The sequence below is a fragment of the Danio rerio genome, chromosome 9 (genome assembly GCF_049306965.1).
Source record: "Danio rerio strain Tuebingen ecotype United States chromosome 9, GRCz12tu, whole genome shotgun sequence".
Taxonomy (NCBI): Eukaryota; Metazoa; Chordata; class Actinopteri; order Cypriniformes; family Danionidae; genus Danio; species Danio rerio.
Window position 1 is genome coordinate 53352501 of NC_133184.1, and position 27155 is coordinate 53379655.

At 36.9% G+C, this 27155-nt stretch overlaps 2 protein-coding genes across 9 annotated transcripts in view; one reads left to right on the forward strand and one right to left on the reverse strand.

Annotated features, from left to right (window-relative positions):
- slc4a10b (solute carrier family 4 member 10b) overlaps positions 1-27155 on the reverse strand; it is a 155411-nt gene that overhangs the window by 93831 nt on the left and 34425 nt on the right. For all 8 annotated transcript variants that reach the window (XM_017357854.4, XM_003199252.7, XM_073913282.1 and 5 more), the window contains 2 exons: positions 10385-10466; positions 4-147 (listed from right to left, as the gene is read on the reverse strand). In XM_017357854.4, coding sequence (XP_017213343.1) covers positions 4-147; positions 10385-10466 — 226 coding nt within the window. The remainder of the gene's footprint in view (positions 1-3; positions 148-10384; positions 10467-27155) is intronic.
- rbms1b (RNA binding motif, single stranded interacting protein 1b) overlaps positions 1-27155 on the forward strand; it is a 447127-nt gene that overhangs the window by 24192 nt on the left and 395780 nt on the right. The gene's annotated exons all lie outside the window — the stretch shown is intronic.

Consider the following 27155-nt stretch of genomic DNA (forward strand, 5'->3'; position numbering starts at 1 on the left):
TACTGTATGAAGGGGATTCTCGTCCATCCTCAACTCCTGAGTCTCTTTCTCTGCTCCTCTTTCTGTGTCGGTGTCCGTGATGCCGATGGCGGCGCCTGGTTCTTCTTCCCAGAGGAACATGAACACCAATGTACAGAGTCCTGTGACCTATGAATAGAAAAGCAACATGCTAAATTATATTTTTAATTCTATACATCCATCCATCATTTTGTCAATTAATCACTTCCATACACCAACACACCCATCCGTCCATCATCCATCTATCCATCCCTAATTTTGTCAATTAATCACTTTGTCCATCCATTCATCCATCCATCCATCCATCCATCATTTTGTCGATTCATCTCTTTGTCTATTCATCCATCTATCCATCCAATCACCCATTATTTTGTCAATTCATCACTTTGTCTATCGATCCATCCATCCATCTATCCGTCCACTCACCCATCATTTTGTCAATTCATCACTTTGTCCATCCATCCGTCCATGCCTAATTTTGTCAATTCATTACTTTGTCCATCCATTCGTCCATCATTTTGACAATTCATCACTGTCCATCAATCCAGCTATCTATTCATCCATCTATCTATCCACCCACCCATCATTTTGTCAATTCATGACTTTTTCCATCCAACCACCTACCCATATTTTTTCAATTTATTACTTTTTCCATTCATCTATTCATCCATCCATCCTCCCACCCAACCATCATTTTGTCAATTTATCACATTGTCCATTCATCCACCCATTCATCCACCCACCCATAATTTTGTCAATTCATCACTTTGTCCATCCATCCACTGATAAATCCATCCATCCATCCATCCACCTACCGATCCATCTATAGCTGTTGCAATGCATTATGGCAAAAACACATTCACTGTTACTTTAGCTTTTGCTCTAAAATTGAGTTTTAGACAGCAGAATAATCACTGTCTTCCATGTCTCATTTGAAATAATTATACTGCATAAATATGCATTGTAAAATACAATTGTAATATAATTATACATCTGCCTACTTTTCATAGCAGATGCTGCTAATTTAAACACATACAGTACCCTAAATATATGTCTGTGTAGGTAGACTGATGATTCAGACACTGCAGTTTTCACATTTCACTGGTAAAGCTCAATTTACCAAGGATTAATACATCCAACTGGTTGTTATATTGTAATAAAACAGATTTTTTTTTTTTTTTTTTAGCAGCTGTTGGTATACTGTAAAACCCACCAGCTGGATGTACATTATACCACTTATTAAATGAATACAGTACTTGCTACATCATTAAACTATTAGACACACAACATTCATCTAGGCTGTAATAAAGTACTAATAACTCTAATTAAACATTAATTATTAAACTAAACTCTTTCATTTTAGTATCTCATCACAAGATGGTGTAAAACAGTTACAAACTAAATATATTCCGAATATATATAGTTTTACAGCACAATTGTAATTATTAATAACAGCACACCTGTAAATTCAGCAGCATTACTGGCAAAATTTACAAGTGCGCTGCAAATTATCAATTACAATTGTTGTTTCGTTTTACAGCACAATTGCAATTGGACAGTCTTGTGTGTGTGTGTGCGTCCATCCATCCATCCATCCATCCATCCATCCATCCATCCATCTATCTTCAATTTTTTCCACCCATCTTTCTGCCCTTCCATCCATGGTTAATTCATTTTGTTTGTCCGTCTATCCGTCTGTCTATCCATCTATCTATCTATCCATCCATTAATCCATCTATCTATCTATCTATCTATCTATCTATCTATCTATCTATCTATCTATCTATCTATCTATCTATCTATCTATCTATCTATCTATCTATCTATCTATCTATCTATCTTTTTGTCCATCTATCCATCCGTCTGTTTATCCTTCCATCCATCAATCGTGCCATGCATTTGTCCATCTATCCATCCATCCTTTCCTCCATCCATCCATCCATCCATCCATCCATCCATCGTCTATTCATTTCGTCCACCCATCCAACTGTCCATCCGTCTTTCTGTCCATATGTCCATTTATCTATCTATATATCATCCACCCATTTTGTCCATCTTTTCTTCTGTCTGTCTGTCTGTCCTTACATCCATGCATTCATCTATCTATCATCCATCCATTTTGTCCACCCATGCATTTGTCTGTTCGTCCATCCATCCATCTATCGTTCATCTTTTTTTATCTACCTGTCTGTCCATCCTTCCATTCATCTATCAATCCATGGTCTATCCATCCATCTATACCTATTCATCTTCCCTCCAATTTGTCCATCCATTCTTCTTTGTCTGTCCGTCCTTAGTCATCATCCATCAAAAAAGATGGACGATCCATCCATCGTCCATCTTTTTTGTCCATCTATCCATCCGTCTGTCTGTCCTTCCATCCATCTATAGTCCATCCATTTGTCAATCCGTCCATCTGTCCATCCATTCCTCCATCCATCCATCCATTTTGCCTTTCCATCCTGCATCCGTCCATTCATCTATCTTTTGTCTATTCATTTTGTCCACCCATTTGACTGTCCATCCATCTGTCCGTCCATCTGTCTATTCATCTATCTATATATCATCCATCCATTTTGTCCATCTTTTCTTCTGTCTGTCTGTCCATCCTTACATCCATCCATCCATCCATCCATCTATCTATCATCCATCCATTTTGTCCACCCATGCGTCTGTCTAACCATCCATTCATCAATCTATTGTCCATCTTTTTTTTTCTATCTACCTGTCTGACCATCCTTTCATTCCTTTATCCATCCATCCATCCTCTACCCATTTTGTCCATCCAACCATGCAACCGTCAGTCCTTCCATCCATCTGTCTATCTATATATTGTGTATCCATTTTGTTCACCCATCCGTTCATCTGTCTGTCCATCTATTTATCTATCTAAATATCGTCCATCCATTTTGTCCACCTATTCTTCAGTCTGTCTGTCCGTCCTTACATCCATCCATTCATCCATCCATCTATCTTCCATCCATTTTGTCCACCCATTCGTCCGTCTGTGCATCCATCCATCCATCCATCCATCCATCCATCTATCTATCTATCTATCTATCTATCTATCTATCTATCTATCTATCTATCTATCTATCTATCTATCTATCTATCTATCTATCTATCTATCTATCTATCTATCTATCTATCTATCTATCTATCTATCTATCTATCGTGCATCCATTTTGTCCATCCATCCTTCTGTCTAACTGTCCGTCCTTACATCCATCCATCTTACATCTATCTATCCATCAATCCATCTTGTCCATCTTTTCTTCTGTCTGTCTGTCTGTCCATCCTTACATCCATCCATCCATCTATCTATCATCCATCCATTTTGTCCACCCATGCGTCTGTCTAACCATCCATCCATCCATCGTCTACCCATTTTGTCCGTTCAACCATGCAACCGTCTGCCCTTCCATCCATCTGTCTATCTATATTTTGTGTATCCATTTTGTTCACCCATCCGTTCATCTGTCCGTCCATCTGTCCATCCATTTATCTATCTAAATATCGTCCATCCATTTTGTCCACCTATTCTTCAGTCTATCTATCTATCTATCTATCTATCTATCTATCTATCTATCTATCTATCTATCTATCTATCTATCTATCTATCTATCTATCTATCTATCTATCTATCTATCTATCTAATTACCTATCTATCTATCTATCTATCTATCTATCTATCTATCTATCTATCTATCTATCTATCTATCTATCTATCTATCTATCTATCTATCTATCTATCTATCTATCTATCTAATTACCTATCTAATTACCTATCTATCTATCTATCTATCTATCTATCTATCTATCTATCTATCTATCTATCTATCTATCTATCTATCTATCTATCTATCTATCTATCTATCTATCTATCTATCATCCATTTTGTCCAACCATGCTTCCGTCCTTACATCCATTCATCTATCTATACATCTATCTTCCATCCATTTTGTCCACCCATCCGTTCATCTGTCCGTCCATCTGTCCATCAATTTATCTATCTAAATATTGTCCATCCATTTTGTCCACCTATTCTTCAGTCTGTCTGTCCGTCCTTACTTCCATCCATTCATCCATCCATCTATCTTCCATCAATTTTGTCCACCCATTCGTCCATCCATCCATCCATCCATCCATCCATCCATCCATCCATCCATCCATCCATCCATCCATCCATCCATCCATCCATCCATCCATCCATCCATCTATCTATCTATCTATCTATCTATCTATCTATCTATCTATCTATCTATCTATCTATCTATCTATCTATCTATCTATCTATCTATCATCCATTTTGTCCATCCATGCTTCCGTCTGTCTGTCCTTACATCCATTTATCTATCTATACATTTATCTTCCATCCATTTTGTCCACCTATCCATCCGTTTGTCCATCTGTCCATCCATCCATCTATCTATCTGAAAACAGAATAAATAAGCAATTGTTAGTGTACAGTGCACTTGCACATTTTACAGTATTACTGGCAACCAAGATTCCCATTGATACTGTCAATTTTACAGCAGCTTTGACAAAGCATGGCAGATTCTTCATATGAGAAGAGGCTGGAACAGTGCTAATATTACTAAAACATCACATGGCTGTCAGCCAATCAGATTCCAGAACCACAAAGAAATGTTACCATTTAAACAGACATTTTTAAAGATTAAATCATAACATTAACATTCTTTTTAATTCGTATACACACATCCCGTGCTAAACCAGATGATGAACAGCTCTCTTTAATTTCATATAAATGATTCAGAGGTCAACAGACGGTCAAAAATTAGGCTTAAGAAATGGGAAAATGTAACATCTGTCCATATGTTTATACTCTCACGTCACGCACACAGACATTTATAGCATAAATAGACTAATGCCAACCTACAAAAGCAAATCTATCTCTTCCTGGCTGTTAAAAATGCCTCTAAATAGGTGCTGAAAACAGGATGAAACGAGGCTTAAATTACATCTGTTGGTGTCTGTGAATTATGTAACGTTATGAAAGGCACCGAAAGCCTTGTCCTACGATGGACAACGGCTCAATGTCACGGACTTATAGATCCATTATAGATCCATTTGTACAGCTTTGGATTTCATATGGCTGCACGATATGTTTACAAATGCTGAAAGTCATGGCATTTAAAAACTTGTAGGACTTGGAGGTGTGTTTGATCAAGACATTTTTGGAAATTGAGATATTTACAATATCTAAAATTAGAATAAATACAGCAAGCTTTACATTGATGAATGGTTTGCTAGGAAAGAGAAAAATACGGCCATCCATTTTGTCCATCCATCCATCCATCCACCCATCTATTTATTTATAAGCCATCCATTTTGTCCATCCAATAGTTTATCCATCCATCAATCCATCTATTTAACCATCCATCCATCTATCATCTATCCATTTTATTCATCTATCCATCCATCCATCCATCCATCTTGTTCGTCCATCTGTCAATCCATTTTGTTTGTCCATCCATCCATCCATCCATCCATCCATTCACCCATACATCCATCCATACATCCATCCTTCAAGTCTAACCATCCATCCATCCATCCATCCGTCCACCTGTTCAACCATCCATACATCCTTCCATCCATCTATTGTCCATCCATTTGTTCATCTATCTATCAGTCTGTAGATCTGTCCATCCCTCCATCTATCTATATATCTATCGTCCATCCATTTTGTCCATCCATCTATCCATCCATCCATCCATCCATCCATCCATCCATCCATCCATCCATCCATCCATCCATTTATTTATAAGCCATCCATTTTGTACATCCATCTGTTACCATCCATCTATCATCCATCAACTTTATTCATCCATCCATCTATCCATACAGCCATCCTTCAAGTCTAACCATCCATCCATCCATCCATACATCCATCTTCTTCGTCCTTCTGTCTATCCATTTTGTTCGTCGGTCCATCCATACAACCATCCATACAGCCATCCTTCAAGTCTAGCCATCCATCCATCCATCCGTCCACCTTTTTAACCATCCATACATCCTTCCATCCATCTATCGTCCATACATTTTGTCCATCCATCCATCCATCCATCCATCAAGTCTAACCATCCATCCATTTATGCATCCGTCCACCTGTTCAACCATCCATACATCCTTCCATCCATCTATTGTCCATCCATTTGTTCATCTATCTATCAGTCTGTAGATCTGTCCATCCCTCCATCTATCTATTTATCTATCGTCCATCCATTTTGTCCATCCATCTATCCATCCATCCATCCATCCATCCATCCATCCATTTATTTATAAGCCATCCATTTTGTACATCCATCTGTTACCATCCATCTATCATCCATCAACTTTATTCATCCATCCATCTATCCATACAGCCATCCTTCAAGTCTAACCATCCATCCATCCATCCATACATCCATCTTCTTCGTCCTTCTGTCTATCCATTTTGTTCGTCGGTCCATCCATACAACCATCCATACAGCCATCCTTCAAGTCTAGCCATCCATCCATCCATCCGTCCACCTTTTTAACCATCCATACATCCTTCCATCCATCTATCGTCCATACATTTTGTCCATCCATCCATCCATCCATCCATCCATCCATCCATTTGTTTATCTATCCATCTGTCTGTAGATCTGTTCATCCCTCCATCTATTTATCTATCGTCCATCCATTTTGTCCATCCATCCATCCATCCATTCATCCATCCATCCATCCATTTGTTTATCTATCCATATGTCTGTAGATCTGTTCATCCCTCCATCTATTTATCTATTGTCCATCCATTTTGTCCATCCATCCATCCATTCATCCATCCATCCATCCATCCATCCATTTGTTTATCTATCCATATGTCTGTAGATCTGTTCATCCCTCCATCTATTTATCTATCGTCCATCCATTTTGTCCATCCATCTATCCATCCATTTGTTCATTTATCTATCTGTCCATAGATCTGTCCATCCCTCCATCTATCTATCTATTTAGCCATCCATCCGTCCATCCATCCATCTGTTTATCCATCTTTCCATTTATCTATCTATTTATCTATCTATCATCCATCCATGTTAGGATAGAAAAATATGTGTTGTCCAAATTGCACATTACTGATCAAAAATGATGTTTTGATACATTTCTGGAAAGACTTTTACAAAATCTCATCATAGAAGAAAATCTTTGGCAGTTTTGACAGGTAATTTTTGGCATATTCGGGCAATAATTTTGACTAATACAATGCAGTTTTGCCTAATAAACGGTTATATAATATATATATTAAACCAACACCCATGCAACAAAAAATATTTTTTACTGTATATATCATTGGTATTTATTTATTTAAAAAAAAAAAAACTGTCCTCCACTAATACTGTTCTGGCACCTTAGACGTCTACAGAAAAAAAAAACTGTATTTATTATTTAACTTAGCTTTGAACTTTTGCTCAAAAATCTAACTAAATAACAAGATGCTTGACTTTGCTTTGACAGAGGAGTCTTGAAAGCCTTTCAAAATATCTGTGTTGATTTGTCATTGTTGGCTTTTGTAGATCTTTTTGGCCACTTGAACTGTCCTCCGAACTGCTCTTGTATCAGACAGACTGGCATCCTCTTATGCTGATTCATAACACTTCTATTAATTCTCTCAAAGCCGAGCTTTTTGGTTAATATTTTAAGTGACCCATCAAAGATTTTAATAATAAAGCAATTTTGAACACATTACAGAGGGTGCAACATTTATTAAGGTCCTACTAAATATACAACATATATAATAATATCATACTATGCATTGCTAATATTTTAATAATATTTGAATTATTTTATTTTCATGTTTCCAGTTCTCATTTTAGTTTAATTTTAAATAATTTTACTTATTTATATTTTCTGTTTAAGCTAATGTATTTTATTTAGTTTCAGCTTTAGCAAACATAACTGTATTTATTTACTTAGATCTATCTTTAATATTCATTTACAATTTACATCTAATATGTACCCATAGTGGTGGCATGGTGGCTCAGTGTTTAGCACTGTTGCCTTACAGCAAGAAGGTCGCTGGTTCAAGCCAGTTGGCAATTCTGTGTGGAGTTTGCCTGTTCTCCCCATGTTGGCGCGGGTTTTCACCAGGTTCTCCGGTTTCCCCTACAGTCCAAACACATGCGCTATACAGAATGCCAGTGAATTTGAGCAGTGAATATTTCATATGCTTTTGCTCATGCACCATTTAAGTCCACTGGGTTATGAGTCTGAATATGAAGAAATAACATTAATTTAATATCTGAAACAGATATTGACAAGCCTGAGAAAGTTCTGAACATGCTGAAGCAGTACTTCTCCTGCAGCTTATATTTTCAATATATCTTGACAGATGGCTCATTATAGCCACATATCCACATAATGCCAGTCTTTCTATTCAGGGAAATGCAGACGAGCTCAACCACTGTCACGACACAGAATACTGGAGATTATACACTTTAAAAACCCCTGTAAAGACAAATCATTAAAAGTATGAGGCCCAATATTCATTCATTCATTTTCCTATGGCTTAGTCCCTTATTTACCAGGGGTCACCACAGTGGAATGAACCGCCAACTATTCCAGCATATGTTCCCCTATAGCGTATGTGTTTGGACTGTGGAATCAAGGAAGACTGGGTGTGAAAATACCATAGCATATTAAACGAACTGCTTAAATTCAATAGGTATTTTAAGTGTATATGAAGTAAATATTTTTGTTGATTATGATGGAAGGTATTTTGTTTAAAGGACTGTTTTAAGAGTATGATATTATGTTTGCAATTAATAAATCAAAATAATATTTGCAAGTTAAATGCTTATAATAATAATAATAATATCATGATAATATTATAATATTATCATTATTATTGCTGTTAGTTCTTAAATGACTTATTATTTTATGAATAAAAGTATTGAAGTATTTATTATTATTATTATTATTGTTGGTTGTTGTTGTTGTTGTTGTTATTATTTATTAAATGACTTATTACTTCATAAATAAATTGATTCATTTATTACTATTATTATTATTATTATTATTATTATTATTATTTATTAAATGATTTATTACTTCATAAATAAATGTATTTGTTTATTATTATTGATATTATTATTATCATTATTGTTATTTATTAAATGATTTATTACTTTATAAATATATGCATTTATTATCATTATTATTATTAGTAGTAGTAGTAGTAGTATTCATTAAATGACTTATTACATCATAATATATTATTCATTTATTATTATTATTATTATTATTTATTTAGTGATTTATTACTCCAGTAATTATTATTGTTATTATTATTTATTAAATGACTTGTTACTTCATAGATTATTATTATTATTATTATTATTATTATCATCATCATTAGTATTTATTAAATGATTTATTACTTTATACATTATTTATTTATTTATTTATTTTTATTATTTATTTATTTATTTATTATTTTTATTATTGATATTATTGGTATTATTATCATCATTATTTATTAAATGATTTATTACTTTATAAATAAATGTATTTACTTGTTTATTATTATTTTTTTATTATTTATTGAATGTTAAATGATTTATTACTTAATAAATGAATGTATTTATTATTATTATTATTATTATTATTATTATTATTATTATTATTATTATTAATAGCCCTTGACATGTATGAATGTAAACCCTCATTGAAATACAAGTTCCTTTGGAAAAAAACTACAATGCATAAATATTTCAATAGTTTTGATTTATAAATAAATATGTTCAAAATGTCTATGTAGTTCAACAATCAAAATTGTAAATGTATATTTATAATGACTGCATATAAACCTGGGACAAAAATAAATGCACATGCTTTTTTCAAGGGCGTGTAGGAAATGGAGCAGCTATTTAAATGAAAATAAAAGACCTGATGACCCACTTATTATTATAACTGCAGTACTGTAATTATTCTCAGTATCCTGCCTCTTCCTCCCGACATACACACACACACACTAGGCTGTAAAAAATAGCACACAGAGGAGCAGAAGAGCAGCTGACGTCATGTGAGATCCTCAGAAAAGATGCTTCAGGAGCTGCTCTTCTTCCCCTGTGACACACACACACACACACATACACCAGCTCTCCTTCAGCCCACCACTGCATTCTGTTCCCGTCATTCAAAGGCGCACACACACACATACACACCAGAAATACAGCACAGAACTCAGGACACACACAAACATCCAATGTCATCCACCCACAGACTTCACTCTCAGACCAACATTATCTTCTCTGAGCATCATTTGCTCTCAGACAGCTTATAATTATTGTGTGTGTGTGTGTGTGTGTGTGTGTGTGTGTACCTTCGAGCTCCTCCTTCTCAAATCCAGCTTTAAGCATGGAGCGGGTTCCTCCTCTGTCCACGATGGCCTCATCATCATTCCTCTGTGTGGAGAGAGAGAGAGAGTGTCAGTGTGTTGGTCTCTATCAGAGTGACAGGCTGCAATGAATACGTCTCACTGACAGCTGTGTTTGTTCCCGAATGTCAAACAGTGTCAGATACTGTCAGCTCAATGGACCACACATTCATCTGATGATCACTGTCCTGAAGCCACAAAGCAGACAGGCTAATAAACTACACCTGAAATGGCAAAGAATTTTAAAGGGGTGGTCCAGAGTGTATTTTTAAGGCTTGGATGTTTATAAGATGCAAAACTATGTGTGCTTGTGCTTTATTTCAGAAAAATCGCTATATTTTTTAAATTTATCCTACTTTGTAATAAACAGCTACTCAGCTAACATGAAAACAACTGTCAAGACCCGCCCTGAAGAGGCTCTGATTGGACAGCTAACATAATGTACTGTGAGTTGCAGATCAGCATTACAGCTCCTCTGGCCATGCCTCTTCGCTGCGCAGGGTGTATGTGTGTAACCTGAAGGGTTTCTGACATCATTAACCCGGATATATATATATATATATTTTTTTTGTAGTCCGCAAACTTAATTTGCTGTAGGCTTTGCTAAGCTAACTCTGTAAAAGCCAATCTCCCTTTGCATTGAACTTTGAGCGTATTACATTCAGAGATGCCGTTTATGTGCACACAGATACATTAACTCAAGTGTAAAATATGATATCGTAGTGCAGTGGTTCTCAAACTTTATTCATCAAGTACCACCTCAGAAAAAAAATTGTCTCTCCAAGTACCACCAAAATGAGCGGTATTGAAATACAGTAGCTTAGTAGGCCCAGTAAAGCAGCTACAACTCTGCACAGTTAAAAAACATGGCAGATAAACTCAGAAATATAGGCTAAATGTCATGTATGGCATATTATATACATAATTTTTGATATATTTTGAAATATATGTGGCATGTACATGACATATTTCATTCCTCCGCGTACCACTAGAAGGAAGCCCGCGTACCACTAGTGGTACACGTACCACAGTTTGAGAACCACTGTCGTAGTGGATAACCCCTTTAGGCTCCAAGACTGTCAACTTATAATAGTAATGAGAAAAACCTACAATCCCAGAATGCAAATAAACAAATACAAATTGCACAGTCAATTTAAAACAATGTAAAACTATTCATTTAAAGCAGCTGGCGTTTTTGATTAGATAAGGGTTTCTCAGCCTTTTGCAAGCTGGGCCCCCCCAAAGCTGGTTCATTGCAGTTGGAGCCCCATTGCCCCACCACACACCCCCACCACCCTCCACCATATTTCACAAAAACTAAAGAACTAAAGATTCCCAGAGATGGGTTGCGGCTGGAAGGGCATCCGCTGCGTAAAAAACTTGCTGGATAAGTTGGCGGTTCATTCTGCTGTGGCGACCGTGGATTAATAAAGGGACTAAGCCGACAAGAAAATGAATGAATGAATGATAAAGAACTAAAGAAAAGCTTCAACTGTAGCCTATATTCTGTATGTATATATATATATATATATATATATATATATATATATATATATATATATATTTATATATATATATATATATATATATATATATATATACTAAATAAACTAAACACAATCTTACGTTTTATACGTTTGCAGCCTCTGCAACTTCCGTCCGTCATAAAAATTGATTTGGATGGTTCGATTTTCTGCATTTTTCGAATCTGTAGCAATATTTCAACCCCGGCTCATTCTAGCAACGTAGCACTGCGGACATTTCGGGAGGCCACAAAACACGTTCCGGGAGGCACGCATTTGTGCAGTTTTTGTTTTCGCAAATCCGCGAGAGGTCGCTGTGCACGTTTTTTCACGTCTTGACAGCCTCTGGCGAGCGCACCATTCGCGTCCACGCTGTTCTCGCGTAAAAAGTTGCTGGAGGCCGCTGTCGAGCGCCAATTGAGAGCCACCGAATAACGGATATAAAAAAATGAATACGACAGTTTCAGACTCAGTCAGGGTGCAAGGATCTTGAACTTTTAAGGTTTGCGCAGCTTCTCGAGGAGAAATCAAACAAATGAGCGCCGTTTTCTAAAGTCTATGAGCGCAGCACACACAAATAAACTAAATTGACACTATATATTATATTAAAAAATGAAAAAATATATTATATATTTTTGATGAAATAATGACTGCTTTGGTCTATTGTAGCAGCGAAAATAGATCCGATGAATCCAAACAAAGACCACAAATTTGCACATTTTTGTTTAAAATATTTTTCCTCCCATCCTATAGTCTACTTGTGCCCCCCGCGAAAGGCGCACCCCACTGGTTGAGAACCACTGGATTAGATTATCAACTAATAATCTCAGTCACAACAAGTTCTTCTTGAAATGTTTATTGGAAATGTTTATCGTTTATGTCTATTGTTTTATTTGTATATATATATATATATATATATATATATATATATATATATATATATATATATATACAGAGTTTCACTCAGCAAGCAACTATTAAAATTTAAAGCAGTTGGGGTGTGGCCTGAGGCGCTGTAATGCTAAGGCAGAGAAAGTTAAAATGGCGTCCTAGCACACGCTAGTAGGGGAGTGACGTGGAGCTAATCCACGAATCACAGCACATTATGTTAGCTGACCAATCAGAGCCTCTTGATGGCGGGCCTTTCAGAGGAACTAAAAAATATGACAGTGGCTTTCATGTTAGCTGAGTAGCTGTGTATAATCAAAGTCAGTTATATGAAAAAAATAACATGAGTTTCTACAAGTGAATTGTGAGCACACATTGCTTTGCATCTTATAAACACAACAAAGCCTTAAAATTACACTGTGGTCCACCCCTTTAAAAAAAAAAAACTTTAATCATTTAATCAACTAATAATCTCGGTCACAACAGATTTGTCTTGAAATGTTTATCGTTTATGTTTATTGTTTATATTTATTGTTTCATTTATATATATATATATATATATATATATATATATATATATATATATATATATATATATATAGTTTCACTCAGCTATGCAGCATAACATAAAAACATGATGACAATTTTCAAGTCTCACTGTCTTTAACATTTTCTTAAGATAATAACAAATGTGCTATAGACAATTTCAATGTGGTCATGTCAATGGGCCATAAACATTTCCTGCTTGTTGTTAAACTATTTCATAACCGTAACAAAAGGCAATTCAGTCTTATCTTAAAGTTAAAACAGCTATCATGACCTATTTATCAATATGTGAAGCCTTTTGAGTTATCGAAAAGCTATGGAAAGTAATATGTAAAACAGGAAATACATTAGGATCATTGTTATTGTTTACATGCCTCAAAATAGTCTATAAGCTTAGTCCAAGTATTGCCATTAAGAGTGTGTAAATAACAATACACATATGAATTTCTTGAGCATTTCTTCAGGTCTTCTTATGTCCCTTCAGCTCCTCTACGCTCTGCTTTCTATGGGACTGAAAGTGCAGTGCATCTCTGAGACTGTTACCATGACTACTAATGTAGCCGACAGCAGCAGCAGCCTCTTCATGAACTCAAACCGACTCAGCTCCTCAACTGAGAATATAATGCCTTTTTCAGCATTTCATAGTGAAATATTCACTAAAATATGACTTTTAAATGTACTTTTTCTATAAAGAGGCCTCTTTTTACAAGATGTAAAACAAGTCGCTGATGTCCCTCGAGTGTGCATGGGAGGTTTCAGCTCAAAAAATCACACAAATAATGTTTAAAACTCTTTAAAACTGACCCTTTTAGGCTTTGATCCCAATTGTGCTACTTTGGTGACAGTCACTTTAAATTTAAAAGAGATTTTCAAAAGAGGACGGAGCTATAAATGCCTGTGTGTCAGCATAGTGGCAGATTCAAAAACAAGATTAACGTCCTATGCTAATGAGGGAGAGATGATCACTAATGGGCGGAGCTTTCCCACTCTGATGACATGTACAAAAAGGGAATGTCAATTAAAGTGTTTCTGCAGATTGATTTTATCTGTTACGGTCACCAGCGATCTAGCTCATGCAGATCGCCGGAGAACCTTCACTTTCAGACTACAATTCTGCCACCATAACTACAAATCCTGTCATGCACCTTACACACACCTGTTCCGGTTTTCCCTGATCACACACAGCTGAAGCTTGTCATAATTGATTTCCAGGACTATAAATACACCTCACTGACTCACATTAGTTGCTGATTCTTGCTCTACCTGTAGCATCATGAAACATTTCTCCTTGCCTTTCCATATTTTGATTCCTCGCTTTATTTGTTATCCGCCTGGACCAATCTCCTGCCTGGTTTTCACTGCTCTTTTGGATTGCCCTTTTTTAATTCTGTTTGGTCCTGTGATCGATCCTTGCCTGCCTAACCATTTATTGTGTAATAATGACTCTGCAATTGGATCCTCACCGCTGTTGTCACTATCGTATAGTTACAATATCAAGTGTGACTGTAAAAAAAAGATTAATCTATTTTTACCATTAGAAGCTGGTTATACTTATAGACGGGTGACACACAACTGTGTTTAAAAAGTGTTTTTTTTTCCATAAAAGGTCCTTTAAAGTTGAAAAGTATGAAAGGTGTCAATATGAAACCCTTATCACTTAGCAAATTTAGCTTTTTAATAAACACAGACATCAGTATATACAATGCACAAAATACAAATGCATATTTATTTTCACATAATCAATAATGAATAAATTCTAAAACATTAATTAAATAATTATTAATAGTTTTGTAGATACTTTAATCAGTCTTATGTTGCACCGGTATAAAAAACTATGAGCTAAAATGTAGATTTTTATGCTGAAAAACTTATAATATTAAGCAAAAATCCTGTTTCTTGAAGACATTTAGTACATTTCTTAATGTAAATATATAGAAACTTTGTTTCTTAATTTTGTAATATGAATTTGTAAGAACTTAATTGGACAACTTTAAAGGGCAATTTTCTTAATACTTCGATTTTTTTTTGTACCCTCAGATTCCAGATATTTAAATAGCTGTTCATTCATTTTATTTCAGCTTAGTCTCGGATACATCAGGTCGCCACAACAGAATGAACCAACAACTATTCAAGCATATGTTTTACATAGCGGATGCCCTTCTGGCCACAACCCAGAACTGGGAAACTCTCATACACACTCATTCACACACACACACACACACACACGCACACGCACACGCACACACACACACACACACACACTCATACACAATGGCCAGTCTAGTTCATCGAATTCCCCAATAGCGCATGTGTTTGGACTGTGAGGGAAACCAGAGCACCCGGTGGAAACCCACGCCAACACGAGGAGAACATGCAAACTCTACACAGTAATGACATTAAATTATGTTATATTATATTATATTATATTATATTATATTATTTTATATTATATTATATTATATTATATTATATTATATTATATTATATTATATTATATCTTGTACACTGTTCGAAAAAAGGTACAGTGAGGGTACAATTTTTTATTTATCTAAATTGTTCTTTTGACTGTTTTAAATGTCTGCTTTATACTTACTGTGTAATTTTATTTCTTGACACATTCAGTTGTGAGTTGTAATGAAATACTACTTCATTTCTAAATAAAAATGGGCATCTGTAAACCAAAAAATTGTATTTATTTATTTGTGCATGCAGTCACCAAAAGATCAAAATGCCTGGACCAGCACACTGAAAATGCTTTATAACATGATAAGGTACATTTCAGTGTCCACAATTTTGTTCCTTGGGGGTATAAAAGTGTCCCTTAAGTGGTACAGATGTAGAAGGTACAATTAAATAGAGGTACAGAATTGTACCCTTTAGGGTACCACCCCAGTGACGGGTCTCTTGTACCTTTAAGGCCGTACTCACACTAGGTACAGTTGCCTCGAACCGGGCCTCGGCACGCTGGTCCCCCCTCCCGTCTCCCCCGACGGCCCGCGCTCACACCACAAACGGGCCTCGGCACGCTTACGTCATCGATGCTGCGCTGTTCAGTGAGAAGCGCTCTAACTCACTCTCACTCAGCAGCACAGTGGAGAGTTCTCTAGTTATATCGTTTCAGTTGTTTGCTATGCAGTCAAATATTTCGCCAAACAGTCCTTAGGGATGCGGTGACACGCAGTCAGATATTTCGCCAAACAGATCCGCCACTTTTAGCGCTCATAAACAATCAAGTCCTCGTGCTGCAGGAATGAGGAGGTCTGCTGAAGCCGCGCAGATGTGGTGCAGTGAGGAGTTTGCTTCTTTAATAAACGACGGCAGTTTGCGTTCACTGAACAGTAAGTATCATTAATAAATCCATATGAAACCCCCTTAAAAGTCACGTCTCGCTTTCAGTTTCGGGCTTTGGCGCGTTTTGCACTCACACACAAGCGTACCGTGCCAAAGCCCAAGTAAACCGCGCTCAGGCACACCTCTTCCAACCGGGCCAGGGCCGGCCAAGTGAACCGTGCTTGAGCCCGATTCAGCGCACTCACACTTCTCAAACGATCCGGGAAACAGGCCTGGGCACAGTACGGATGGCATAGTGTGAGTAGGCCCTAAAGGTACAATTGTGTAACTTTTTCTGAGAGTGTGTTGTCATATACCCTATAAGCACAATTGAAAAAAAAATTGTGGAATACTTTTTTTTTTTTTTTTTTGCTTTGCTTTATTTTTGCTTGACATCATTTCTTTGAAATATTTAGTATTATTACAATTGTCTTTGTCACTTTAATAATCAATTTGATAAAACTTTTATTTTCTTTTAAAACATTACTTTCTGACCCCAAACTTTTGAACGCTACTGTAAGCATGCATGCATTTTTTTTCTTGTAATGTTTATCTCATACTCCAGCATAGTTTTAACTAGTTAAGCATGTGTGCAACAGTGGTATTGTGTTTTATTTTTTAGATTGATGCTCTTATGTAATTGCTTTGAGGGTTGATCTTGGCTCTCCACCATCTGTTTTAATGCTGCAGGTTTCTCAGTAATGAGGCGCTAAAACACCAGCTTGTTGCGATTAGCAGCTGGCCAGTAATGCTGTTCGTTGAGGACAGACGCACAAATCCAGTCTGCTTTCGTTGTTTCTTTATGCCACGCTGATATGAAGGGAATCTTGACTAGAAACCCGCTTTAACCTTGTTTATTAGACCGGCAGCCATTCTTTTGCATGTAAGAAACACTAATTAAAGACTCCCTCAAGAGCTCATTATGCCACTAATTTGCTCGCTGAAGCTGAGAGATGAGTAATTGTTCTCTAATTGTATTTCCGGATGAAATATACAGTAAATAAGAAACACAACTGAAGTTTTGGTTTGAGTAAAGCATGCAGCTTTAACTTGCATTAGCGAAGATGTACACATTGACATCTTCAGTTGAATGCACAACTGCTCTTTCATTAATAAATGATGTGAATTGTGATTAACTGTTCATATTATTGAGGTAAAGCTGCATAAGTGACATTTTGAGCTGAATTTGATATCTATTCATTCATTTTCCTTAAGCTTAGTCCCTTTATTCATCAAGGGTCGGCACAGCGGAATGAACCGCCAATTATTTCAGCACATGTTTTACACAGCGAATGCCCTTCCAGCTGTAACCCAGTACTGGAAAACATCCATACACACTCATTCACACACACACACACACACACACACACACACACACACACACACACACACACACACACACACACATACACTAAGGACAACTTGGTTTATTCAATGCACCTGCAGTGCATCTGGAGAGTATTGATAGCGCTTTACTTTTTTCACTTTTTTATTTTACAGCCTTATTCCAAAATAAATTACATTTATTTATTTCCTCAACATTCTCCACTAAATCCCCCGTAATGACAAGTAGAAAAAAAGAGTTTTTGAAATTGTTGCAAATTTATTAAAAATAAAAAACATGAAAAATCAAACGTACACCAGTATTCACAATCTTTGCTCAATACTTTGTTGATGCACCCTTGGCAGCATTTTCAGCCTCAAGTCTTTTTAAATATGATGCCACAAGCTTGGCACACCTGTCTTTGGGAACTTTTGCCCATTCCTCTTTGCAGTACCTCTCAAGCTCTATTAGGTTGGATGGAAAGCGATGGTATACAGCTATTTTCAGATCTCTCCAGAGATGTTTAATAGGATTTAGGTCTGGGCTCTGGCTGGGACATTCACCAAGTTGTTGTGAAGCCACTCCATTGATATTTTGGCGGTGTGCTTTGGGTCATTGTCCTGCTGGAAGATGAACCGTCGTCCCAGTCTGAGGTCAAGAGCACTCTGAAGCAGGTTTTGATTCAGGATGTCTCTGTACATTGCTGCATTCATCTTTCCCTCTATCCTGACTAGTCTTCCAGTTCCTGCTGCTGAAAAACATCCCCACAGCATGATGCTGCCACCACCATGCTTCACTGTAGGGATGGTATTAGCCTGCTGATGAGCGCTGCCTGGTTTTCTACAAACATAACGCCTGGCATTCACTCCAAAGAGTTCAATTTTAGTCTCATCAGAGCAGTGAATTTAGTTTCTTATGGTTTGAGAGTCCTTCAGATGCCTTTTAGCAAATTCCAGGTGGGGAGTGTCTTCCGTCTCACCACTCTGCCATACAGGCCTGATTGGTGGATTGCTGCACAGATGGTTGTCCTTCTGTAAGGTTCTCCTCTTTCCACAGGAGAACACTGGAGCTCAGACAGAGTGACCATCAGGTTATTGATCACCTCCCTGACTAAAGCTCTTTTCCCCTGATCACTCAGCTTAGATGGCCAACGAGCTCTAGGAAGAGTCCTGGTGGTTAAACATCTACTTACGAATGATGGAGGCCACTGTGCTCATTGGAACTTTCAGAGTAGCAGAATTTTTTTCTGTAACCTTCCCCAGCCTTGTGCCTCGAGACAGTCCCATCTCAGAGGTCTACAGACAATTATTTTGTCTTCATGCTTGGTTTCTGCTTTGACATGCACTGTCAACCCTGGGACCTTATATAGACAGGTGTATGCCTTTTCAAATCATGTCTAATCAACTGAATTGACCACAGATGAACTCCAATGAAGCTGCTGAAACATCTCAAGAATGATCAGTGGAAACAGAATGTGCCTGAGCTCAATTTAGAGCTTTACGGCAAAGGCTGTGAATACTGATGTACATGTGATTTTTCAGCTTTTTATTTTTAATGAATTTGCAACAATTTCAAAAACTCTTTTTTCACATTGTCATCATGGGGGATTGTGTGTAGAATGTTGAGGAATAAACAAATTTAATCCATTTTGGAATAAGGCTGTAACATAAAAAAAAGTGGAAAAAGTGAAACGCTATGAATAATTTCCGGATGCTCTGTATAGCACGTGTTTGGACTGTGGGGGAAACCCACCCGAATGCAAGAAGAACATGCAAACTCCACACAGAAATGCCAACTGACCCAGCCAGGACTCGAACCAGCAACCTTCTTGCTGTGAAGCTACAGTGCTAGCCACTGAGCCCCCATGTCCCCTGAATTTCATAAAGGGAATTTCTTGTTCATTGTTAAATTACAGCATTCACTATATATTCAAAAAACTGACTTCATGAATATTTAAATGAGTCATTAATTTATTATGATCTCAAAAATGACATATTTAAGACAATTATGATGTTCCAAATGATTTCTATTTATATTATAATAACATTTATTCATCGAATAATGTTGACATTTAGGCAGATGCAATTTTGAGCATTGATATCGATCAGAAAAGCATCAAATCAACATTTATTTTTTTTCTTTCTAAAGGATCAATTGACTATAAAGACTTAAACAACTTTTGTTTTAATTTAATAGGTGGCATGCTGGCTCAGAAGTTAGCACTGCCGCCTCACAGCAAGAAGGTCTGTGTTGCATGTTGCATTTTTGTGTTGCAGGTTCTCCCCGTGTTGGCGGGGGTTTCCTCCTCGTGCTCCGTTTTCCCCCACAGTCCAAACACATGTGCTATAGGGGAATTGGGTAAACAAAATTGACCGTAGTGTATGAATGTGAATGAGAGTGCATGGGTGTTTTCCAGTACTGGGTTGCCACTGGAAGGGCATCTCCTGTGTAAAACATATGCTGCAATAGTTGGTGGTTCGTTCCGCTGTGTTTACCTCTGATAAATAAGGGACTAACTGGCTGTATGACGTTTTGTGTGTTTGGCCAGTGATCAGTATGTACTGAATCTCACACAGACTCAGCTCTCGCTCCACACCCACACACTGACGTACTCAAAGAAACAAACCCAAGGACTTGTGTGTGTATGTGTGTGTGTGTGTGTGTGTGTGTGTGTGTGAGTGAGAGAGAGAGAGAGAGAGAGAGAGAGAGTGTTTGATTCAGTCATTCCTGTGAATTTATGTAAATGAGCTCAGAACTGTAACTTTGATGAGGAAAACACCAACATTCAGATTCTCACTTGGTTGTGTTTCTCGCAATGATGCTTTGAGGTTGACGTTATTATGTACAGTTGTTTAATAGAATACGCAAGTTAATAATGGCATGGTTTATTATTTATTGTACATTTTCATATTCATCTAGTTAATGAAGTTCTCATGTTTTTAGAAATGCATAAATCATGAAATCGGGAAAATAATGTTTAATCAGTTAAAAGTAACCAACAGGTACATTTCAATCAGTTAAATTTGAACATTCACTGGCCACTTTATTAGGTACACCTGTCCAACAGCTCGTTAACACAAATTTCTACACATTTACGCATGTAGACATGGTCAAGAAGATCTGCTGCAGTTCAAACAGAGCATCAGAATGAGGAAGAAAGGGGGTTTAAGTGACTTTAAACGTGGCATGGTTGTCGGTGCCAGACGGGCTGGTCTGAGTATTTCAGACACTGCTGATCTACTGGGATTTTCACGCACAACCATCTTTAGGGTTTACAGAGAATGATCTGAAGAAGAGTAAAATATCCAGTGTGTGGCAGTTCTGTGGGCACAAATGCCTTGTTGATGCCAGAGGTCAGAGGAGAATGGCCAGACTGGTTCCAGTTGATAGAAAGGCAACAGAAGCTCAAATAAGCACTCGTTACAACCGAGGTCTGTAGTAGAGCATTCCTTTATGACCCCAGTGTACCCATCTTTTAATGGCTATTTCCAGCAGGATAACGTGCCATGTCATAAAGCGTGAATCATTTCAGACTGGATTCTTGAACACGACAATGAGTTCACTGTACTAAAATGGCCTCCACAGTCACCAGGTCTCAATCCAATAGAGCACCTTTGGTATGTGGCAGAACCGGAGATTCAATCATGGATGTGCAGCCGTCAAGTCTGCAGCAACTGTGTGATGCTATCATGTCAATATGCACCAAAATCTGTGAGCAATATTTCCAGTACCTTGTTGAATCTATGACATGAAGGATTCAGGCAGTCCTGAAGAAAAACAGGGGTTCAACCCAATACTAGTAAGGTGTACCTAATTAAGTGGCCAGTATATATACACAGTGTATGTATATATATATATATATATATATATATATATATATATATATATATATATATATATATATATATATATATATATATATATATATATATATATATGTTACGGCCACACAAGGAAGAGGTAAAACCTTAAGAACGTTTATTCAACGTAGCAACAACAGTAGGAAAGCAGATTAATAGCGTTGAGGAGGGTGAGCGATCTCACAGTTCAGTAGAGCTCAGTGAAGATGTTAAATGCCAATATAAGAATAGTCACTTTCCTTATTAAATGCAACTGCATTCGCAGGAGAAGGAGGAGAAGAACATCCACGGAGGAGCACAGGAGAGTTTTATGGGGAAAAGCAGCTTTTGATTCCAGCCGCTGACTGAGTGAGGTGAGCATTTATGGTCAATGGTGATTGCGGCTGCAGGTGCAAGTGATCAGTAATCAGGGGAAGGTTCATGGGTGTGTGGTGGATGGTGAGAGAGAGTGGTGGTTAGGACTGCAGGAATGAGCCGAGAGTGTGACAATATATAATTTCATTTCCTAAAAACCAACAAAAATTTGTTATTACACAGGTAAAAAAAAAAAAAAAAAAAATATATATATATATATATATATATATATATATATATATATATATATATATATATATATATATATATAAAAATGGATAGAAATAAAATAAACTTCAATTAAATCTATTTAGTTTACAGTATAGTGATTCCTCTAATGTGAAATGATAAACTACTTCATTTCAACAACAATAACCAGCACAGATTTATTGGAAACACGTGCTTCAGCCTACATTTTTGCTAAATAAAAATTACATTGCTCCAGGTAAGTTTTGATGCACGTTTCAGATGACAAATTCACTAGAGGGCGCTGTATAGATTTTTGCTAATTTGTAATACAAAAGATAGGTTTTGCAGTTCGTTTTCAGATATACACTGACCTAAACCCAACCAATAGTGTTTTCAGAAGCATACAGTATGTAAGAGAAAAGTGCACTACGACCACATAGTTTTACCTTGATTTTACATTGCTTTGATCTCTTTTGTGGAAGAATGCTTCACTAAAGAAAAAGACAGACATGGCAGATTCGGACAGGAATAAGTTGTTTTTTTATGTTTACTCAATGTTAAAAAAACTGCTTTAAAAAGTAATGCTTTATTCGTCAATAATATGTCCCTGTAAATATAATTAACGTGAAAAGGAACAAACGTTGCAGTCGTCATACTGTCTCCTAGTGTTCACTTTACCTATGAACTGCAGGTAAACAAGTAAATTTATTGCAGTTTCACAAAAATGTAAGTTGTGTTTCAAATAAGTTTGCTAAATAAATATCTTTTGTTTTATTAACCACTGAAGAAGATTCCCAAAGCTTTTAATCCTGACTTGTTTAAAAGATGTTAAAGGCAACATATTCACTTATTCAATCATCTCAGTTTCACATTTATTCAGATGAGTGCCTTTTGCTCTGCCTAAAATATGAATAGCACATAATCTGCATGAGATCTAATCTCTTTACCCTGAATCCTCTCTTTTTATGACCAGACCGCCACACACTTTCTTTCAGTGCGGAGATCGACACACACCCTACTCTGTAATCCTATCAGGAGACAGACACACACATACACTCACACACACAAACAAGGTTCATGCGAGGAAACAAAACAAAATAAAGCTGGAGTGTATCATTCTTTCCATTAACAAAATGCAACAGACTGAACCTAGGCTGATATGATACTTTTAGCTTAGCTTAGCATAAATCAATGAATCGGATTAGACCATTAGCATCTCATTTAAAAAGGACTAAAGAGTTTTGATAATTTTCTTATTTAAAGCTTGACTGTTCTGTAATCACATTGCGTACTAAGACTGACGGACAACAAAAGTTCCTATTTTCTAGGCTGATATAATACTTTTTAGCTTAGCTTAGCTTAGCATAGATCATTGAATCGGATTAGACAAGGGGTTTCCAAACTTGATCCTGGAGGGCCGGTGTCCTGGAGAGTTTAGCTCCAAACCTAATCAAACACACTTGAACAAGGCAGTCAAGCTCTTACTAGGTATACTAGAAACTTCCTGGCAGGTGTGTTGAAGCAAGCTTGAGCTAGAGCTAAACTCAGCAGGACATTGGCCCTCCAGAACCAAGTTTGGACACCCGTAGATTAGACCATTAGCATCTCAGTCAAAAAGTACCAAAGAGTTTTGATAATTGTCCTTTTTAAAGCTTGACTCTTCTCTAGTTACGGTCTACTAAGACTGACAGAAAATGAAAGTTTCTATTTCCTAGGCTGATATGATACTTTTAGCTTAGCATAGATCACTGAATCAGATTACACCATTGGCATCTTGACTCAACAAATGACCAGTGTTTCATATTACTTTCCTGTTTAAAGTTTGACTCTTTTGTAGTTTTATCATGTACTAAGATTGACATAAAATTAAAAGTTCCTATTTTCTGATATAATACTTTTATATTAGCTTAGCATAGATCATTGAATTAGATTAGACCATTAGCATCTCACTCAAAAAGCACCAAAGAGTTGATTATTTTCCTATTTAAAGTTTGACTGTTCTGTTGTAATATCAAGTAATAAAACTGACGGAAAATGAAAAATACCTAGACTGATATAATACTTTTAGCTTAGCATAGATCATTGAATCGGATTAGACCATTAGCATCTCACTCAAAAAGGACTAAAGAGTTTTGATAAATTTCTTATTTAAAGTTTGACTGTTCTGTAGTTACATTGCGTACTAAGACTGACGGAAAACAAAAAATCCTATTTTCTAGGCTGATGTGATACGTTTAGCTTAGCTTAGCATAGATCATTGAGTCAAATTAGACCTTTAGCATGTTGACTCAAAAAATGACCAGAGTTTAGATTATTTTTCTATTTAAAGCTTGATTGTTTTGTAGTTATGAAAAGTTCCGATTTCTAGGCTGATATCATATTTTTAGCTTAGCTTAGCATAGACCATTGAATTGGATTAGACCATTAGCATCTCACTCAAAAAATAACCAGTTTCAATTACTTTCCAACTCAAAGCTTGACTGTTCCGTATTTAAATAGTGTACTGAGACTGATGGAAAATGAAAAGTTTATATTTTCTAGGCTGATATAATACTTATAGCTTAGCTTAACATAGATCATTGAATAGGATTAGACCATTAGCATCTCACTCAAAAAATAACCAGTTTCAATTACTTTCCTATTAAAAGCTTGACTGTTCTGTAGTTATATCGAGTACTAAGACTGACAGAAAATTAAATTGTCCCTGCTAAAAAATCCAGCTTAAACCTGCCTAGGCTGGTTGGCTGGTTTAAGCTGGTCGACCAGGCTGGTTTTAGAGGGGTTTTGGCCACTTCCAGGCAGGTTTCCAGCCATTTCCAGCCTGGTCTTAGCTGGTCAGGCTGGAAAATGACCAGCTAAATCCAGCTAAAACCAGCTTGACCAGCCTGGTTTAAGCTGGACATAGCTGGTTTTGGCTGGGCTCCCAGCCTGCTAGGCAGCCTGCTAGGCTGGTCAAGCTGGTTTTAGCTGGTCATCTCCCAGCCTAACCAGCTAAGACCAGGCTGGAAATGGCTGGAAACCAGCCTGGACGTGGCCAAAACCCCTCTAAAACCAGCCTGGTTGACCAGCTAAAACCAGCCTAGGCTGGTTTAAGCTGGATTTTTTCAGCAGGGGTCTAGGCTGATGTGATACTTTTAGCTTAGCTTAGCTTAGCATAGGTCATTAAATCAGATAAGACCATTACCATCTTGCTCAAAAATGGCCAAAGAGTTTTGATCATTTTCCTATTTAAAGCTCGACTCTTCATTAGTTTTATCGTGTACTAAGACTGATGGAATATGAAAAGTTCCTATTTTCTAGGCTGATGTGAAACTTTTAGCTTAGCTTAGCATAGATCATTGAATCGGATTGGACCGTTAGCATCTTTTCTCATTTAAAGCTCAACTCATCTGTAGTTACATCATGTAGTTAAACTGTGAACGGTCATATTGCACAGCCCTACAGCCTGCTTTGTTTTTGAATACTGTTTGAAGTCAGTGGAATAGTCAGTTTGTACAGTATTTTATACAGACAGAAAAAAGGCAAACGTCTCAGTTCTCGGGCAGATAAAGTCAGAAGTATGGTTACAGTCTAAAGAAGCTGCTAGACAAAAGTCTAGCTACAGACAGATAAATTAAGTCACCATCTTGTTTTTCATCACTGTATTCTCTTGAGGATCTAATCGATTCCAGCTGGCTGAAAAACACTGCTTTGCTATAATTTTAGAAGCAAAACTATCAGTGAAATAACACTTGAATAATTACATCTGCTATTTTCTCAGCATGCAGGTCCATTACTCCTGAACATAATCTCGCTTTTGTGGAAATTTCCAAGAAAAAAGAAACTTTGGATTTTCGCCCAAACAACAGAAAGAGCAACCAGCTTAATTTTAATGCTTGTTTCCAAATAAATGGACACAGACTGACGGGAAATCCTCTTAGCTAGAGGAGAAATATCTTTGTGCACTTAAACCTCATGAAAGGATAAACTCACAGAAGATCCAAGAAGATGTGACATGCGACAACAGCCTGCAAAAACACAGCAGTGACTTTATTAGTGTCACGAAGCATGCTGGGATGTAGAGACAGTATATACTCAAGAGATGTGCATCAACGTTACTTCTAAAAGTAACCTATTACAATCCTAAGTCTATCTTGATATTCAAATGTTAAAAAATGCACCCAAGTCACAACACGTGCCCTCACCGGCCACATTATTAGGTACACCTTACTAGTACAGTGCTGGACCCCCTTTTGCCTTTAATCCTTCGTGGTGTAGATTAAACAAGCTACTGGAAATATTCCTCAGAGATTTTGCTCCATATTGACATGATAGCAGGACACAATTGCTGCAGATTTGTTGGCTGCACATCCATGATGAGAATCTCCCGTTCCACCACATGCCAAAGGTGCTCTATTGAATTGTGATCTGGTGACTGTGGAGGTCATTTAAGTACAGTGAACTCATTGTCATGTTAAAAAAAATCAGTCTGAGATGATTCACGCTTTATGTGCGTTATCCTGCTGGAAGTAGCCATCAGAAGATGGCTACTCTGTGGTCATAAAAGGATGGACATGGTCAGCAACAATACTCAGGTAAGCTGTGGTGTTAAATCGATGCTCTATTGGTATTAATGGGCCCAAAGTTTGCCAAGAAAATCTACTCCACATCATTACACCACCACCAGCAGCCTGAACCATTGATACAAGGCAGGATGGATCCCT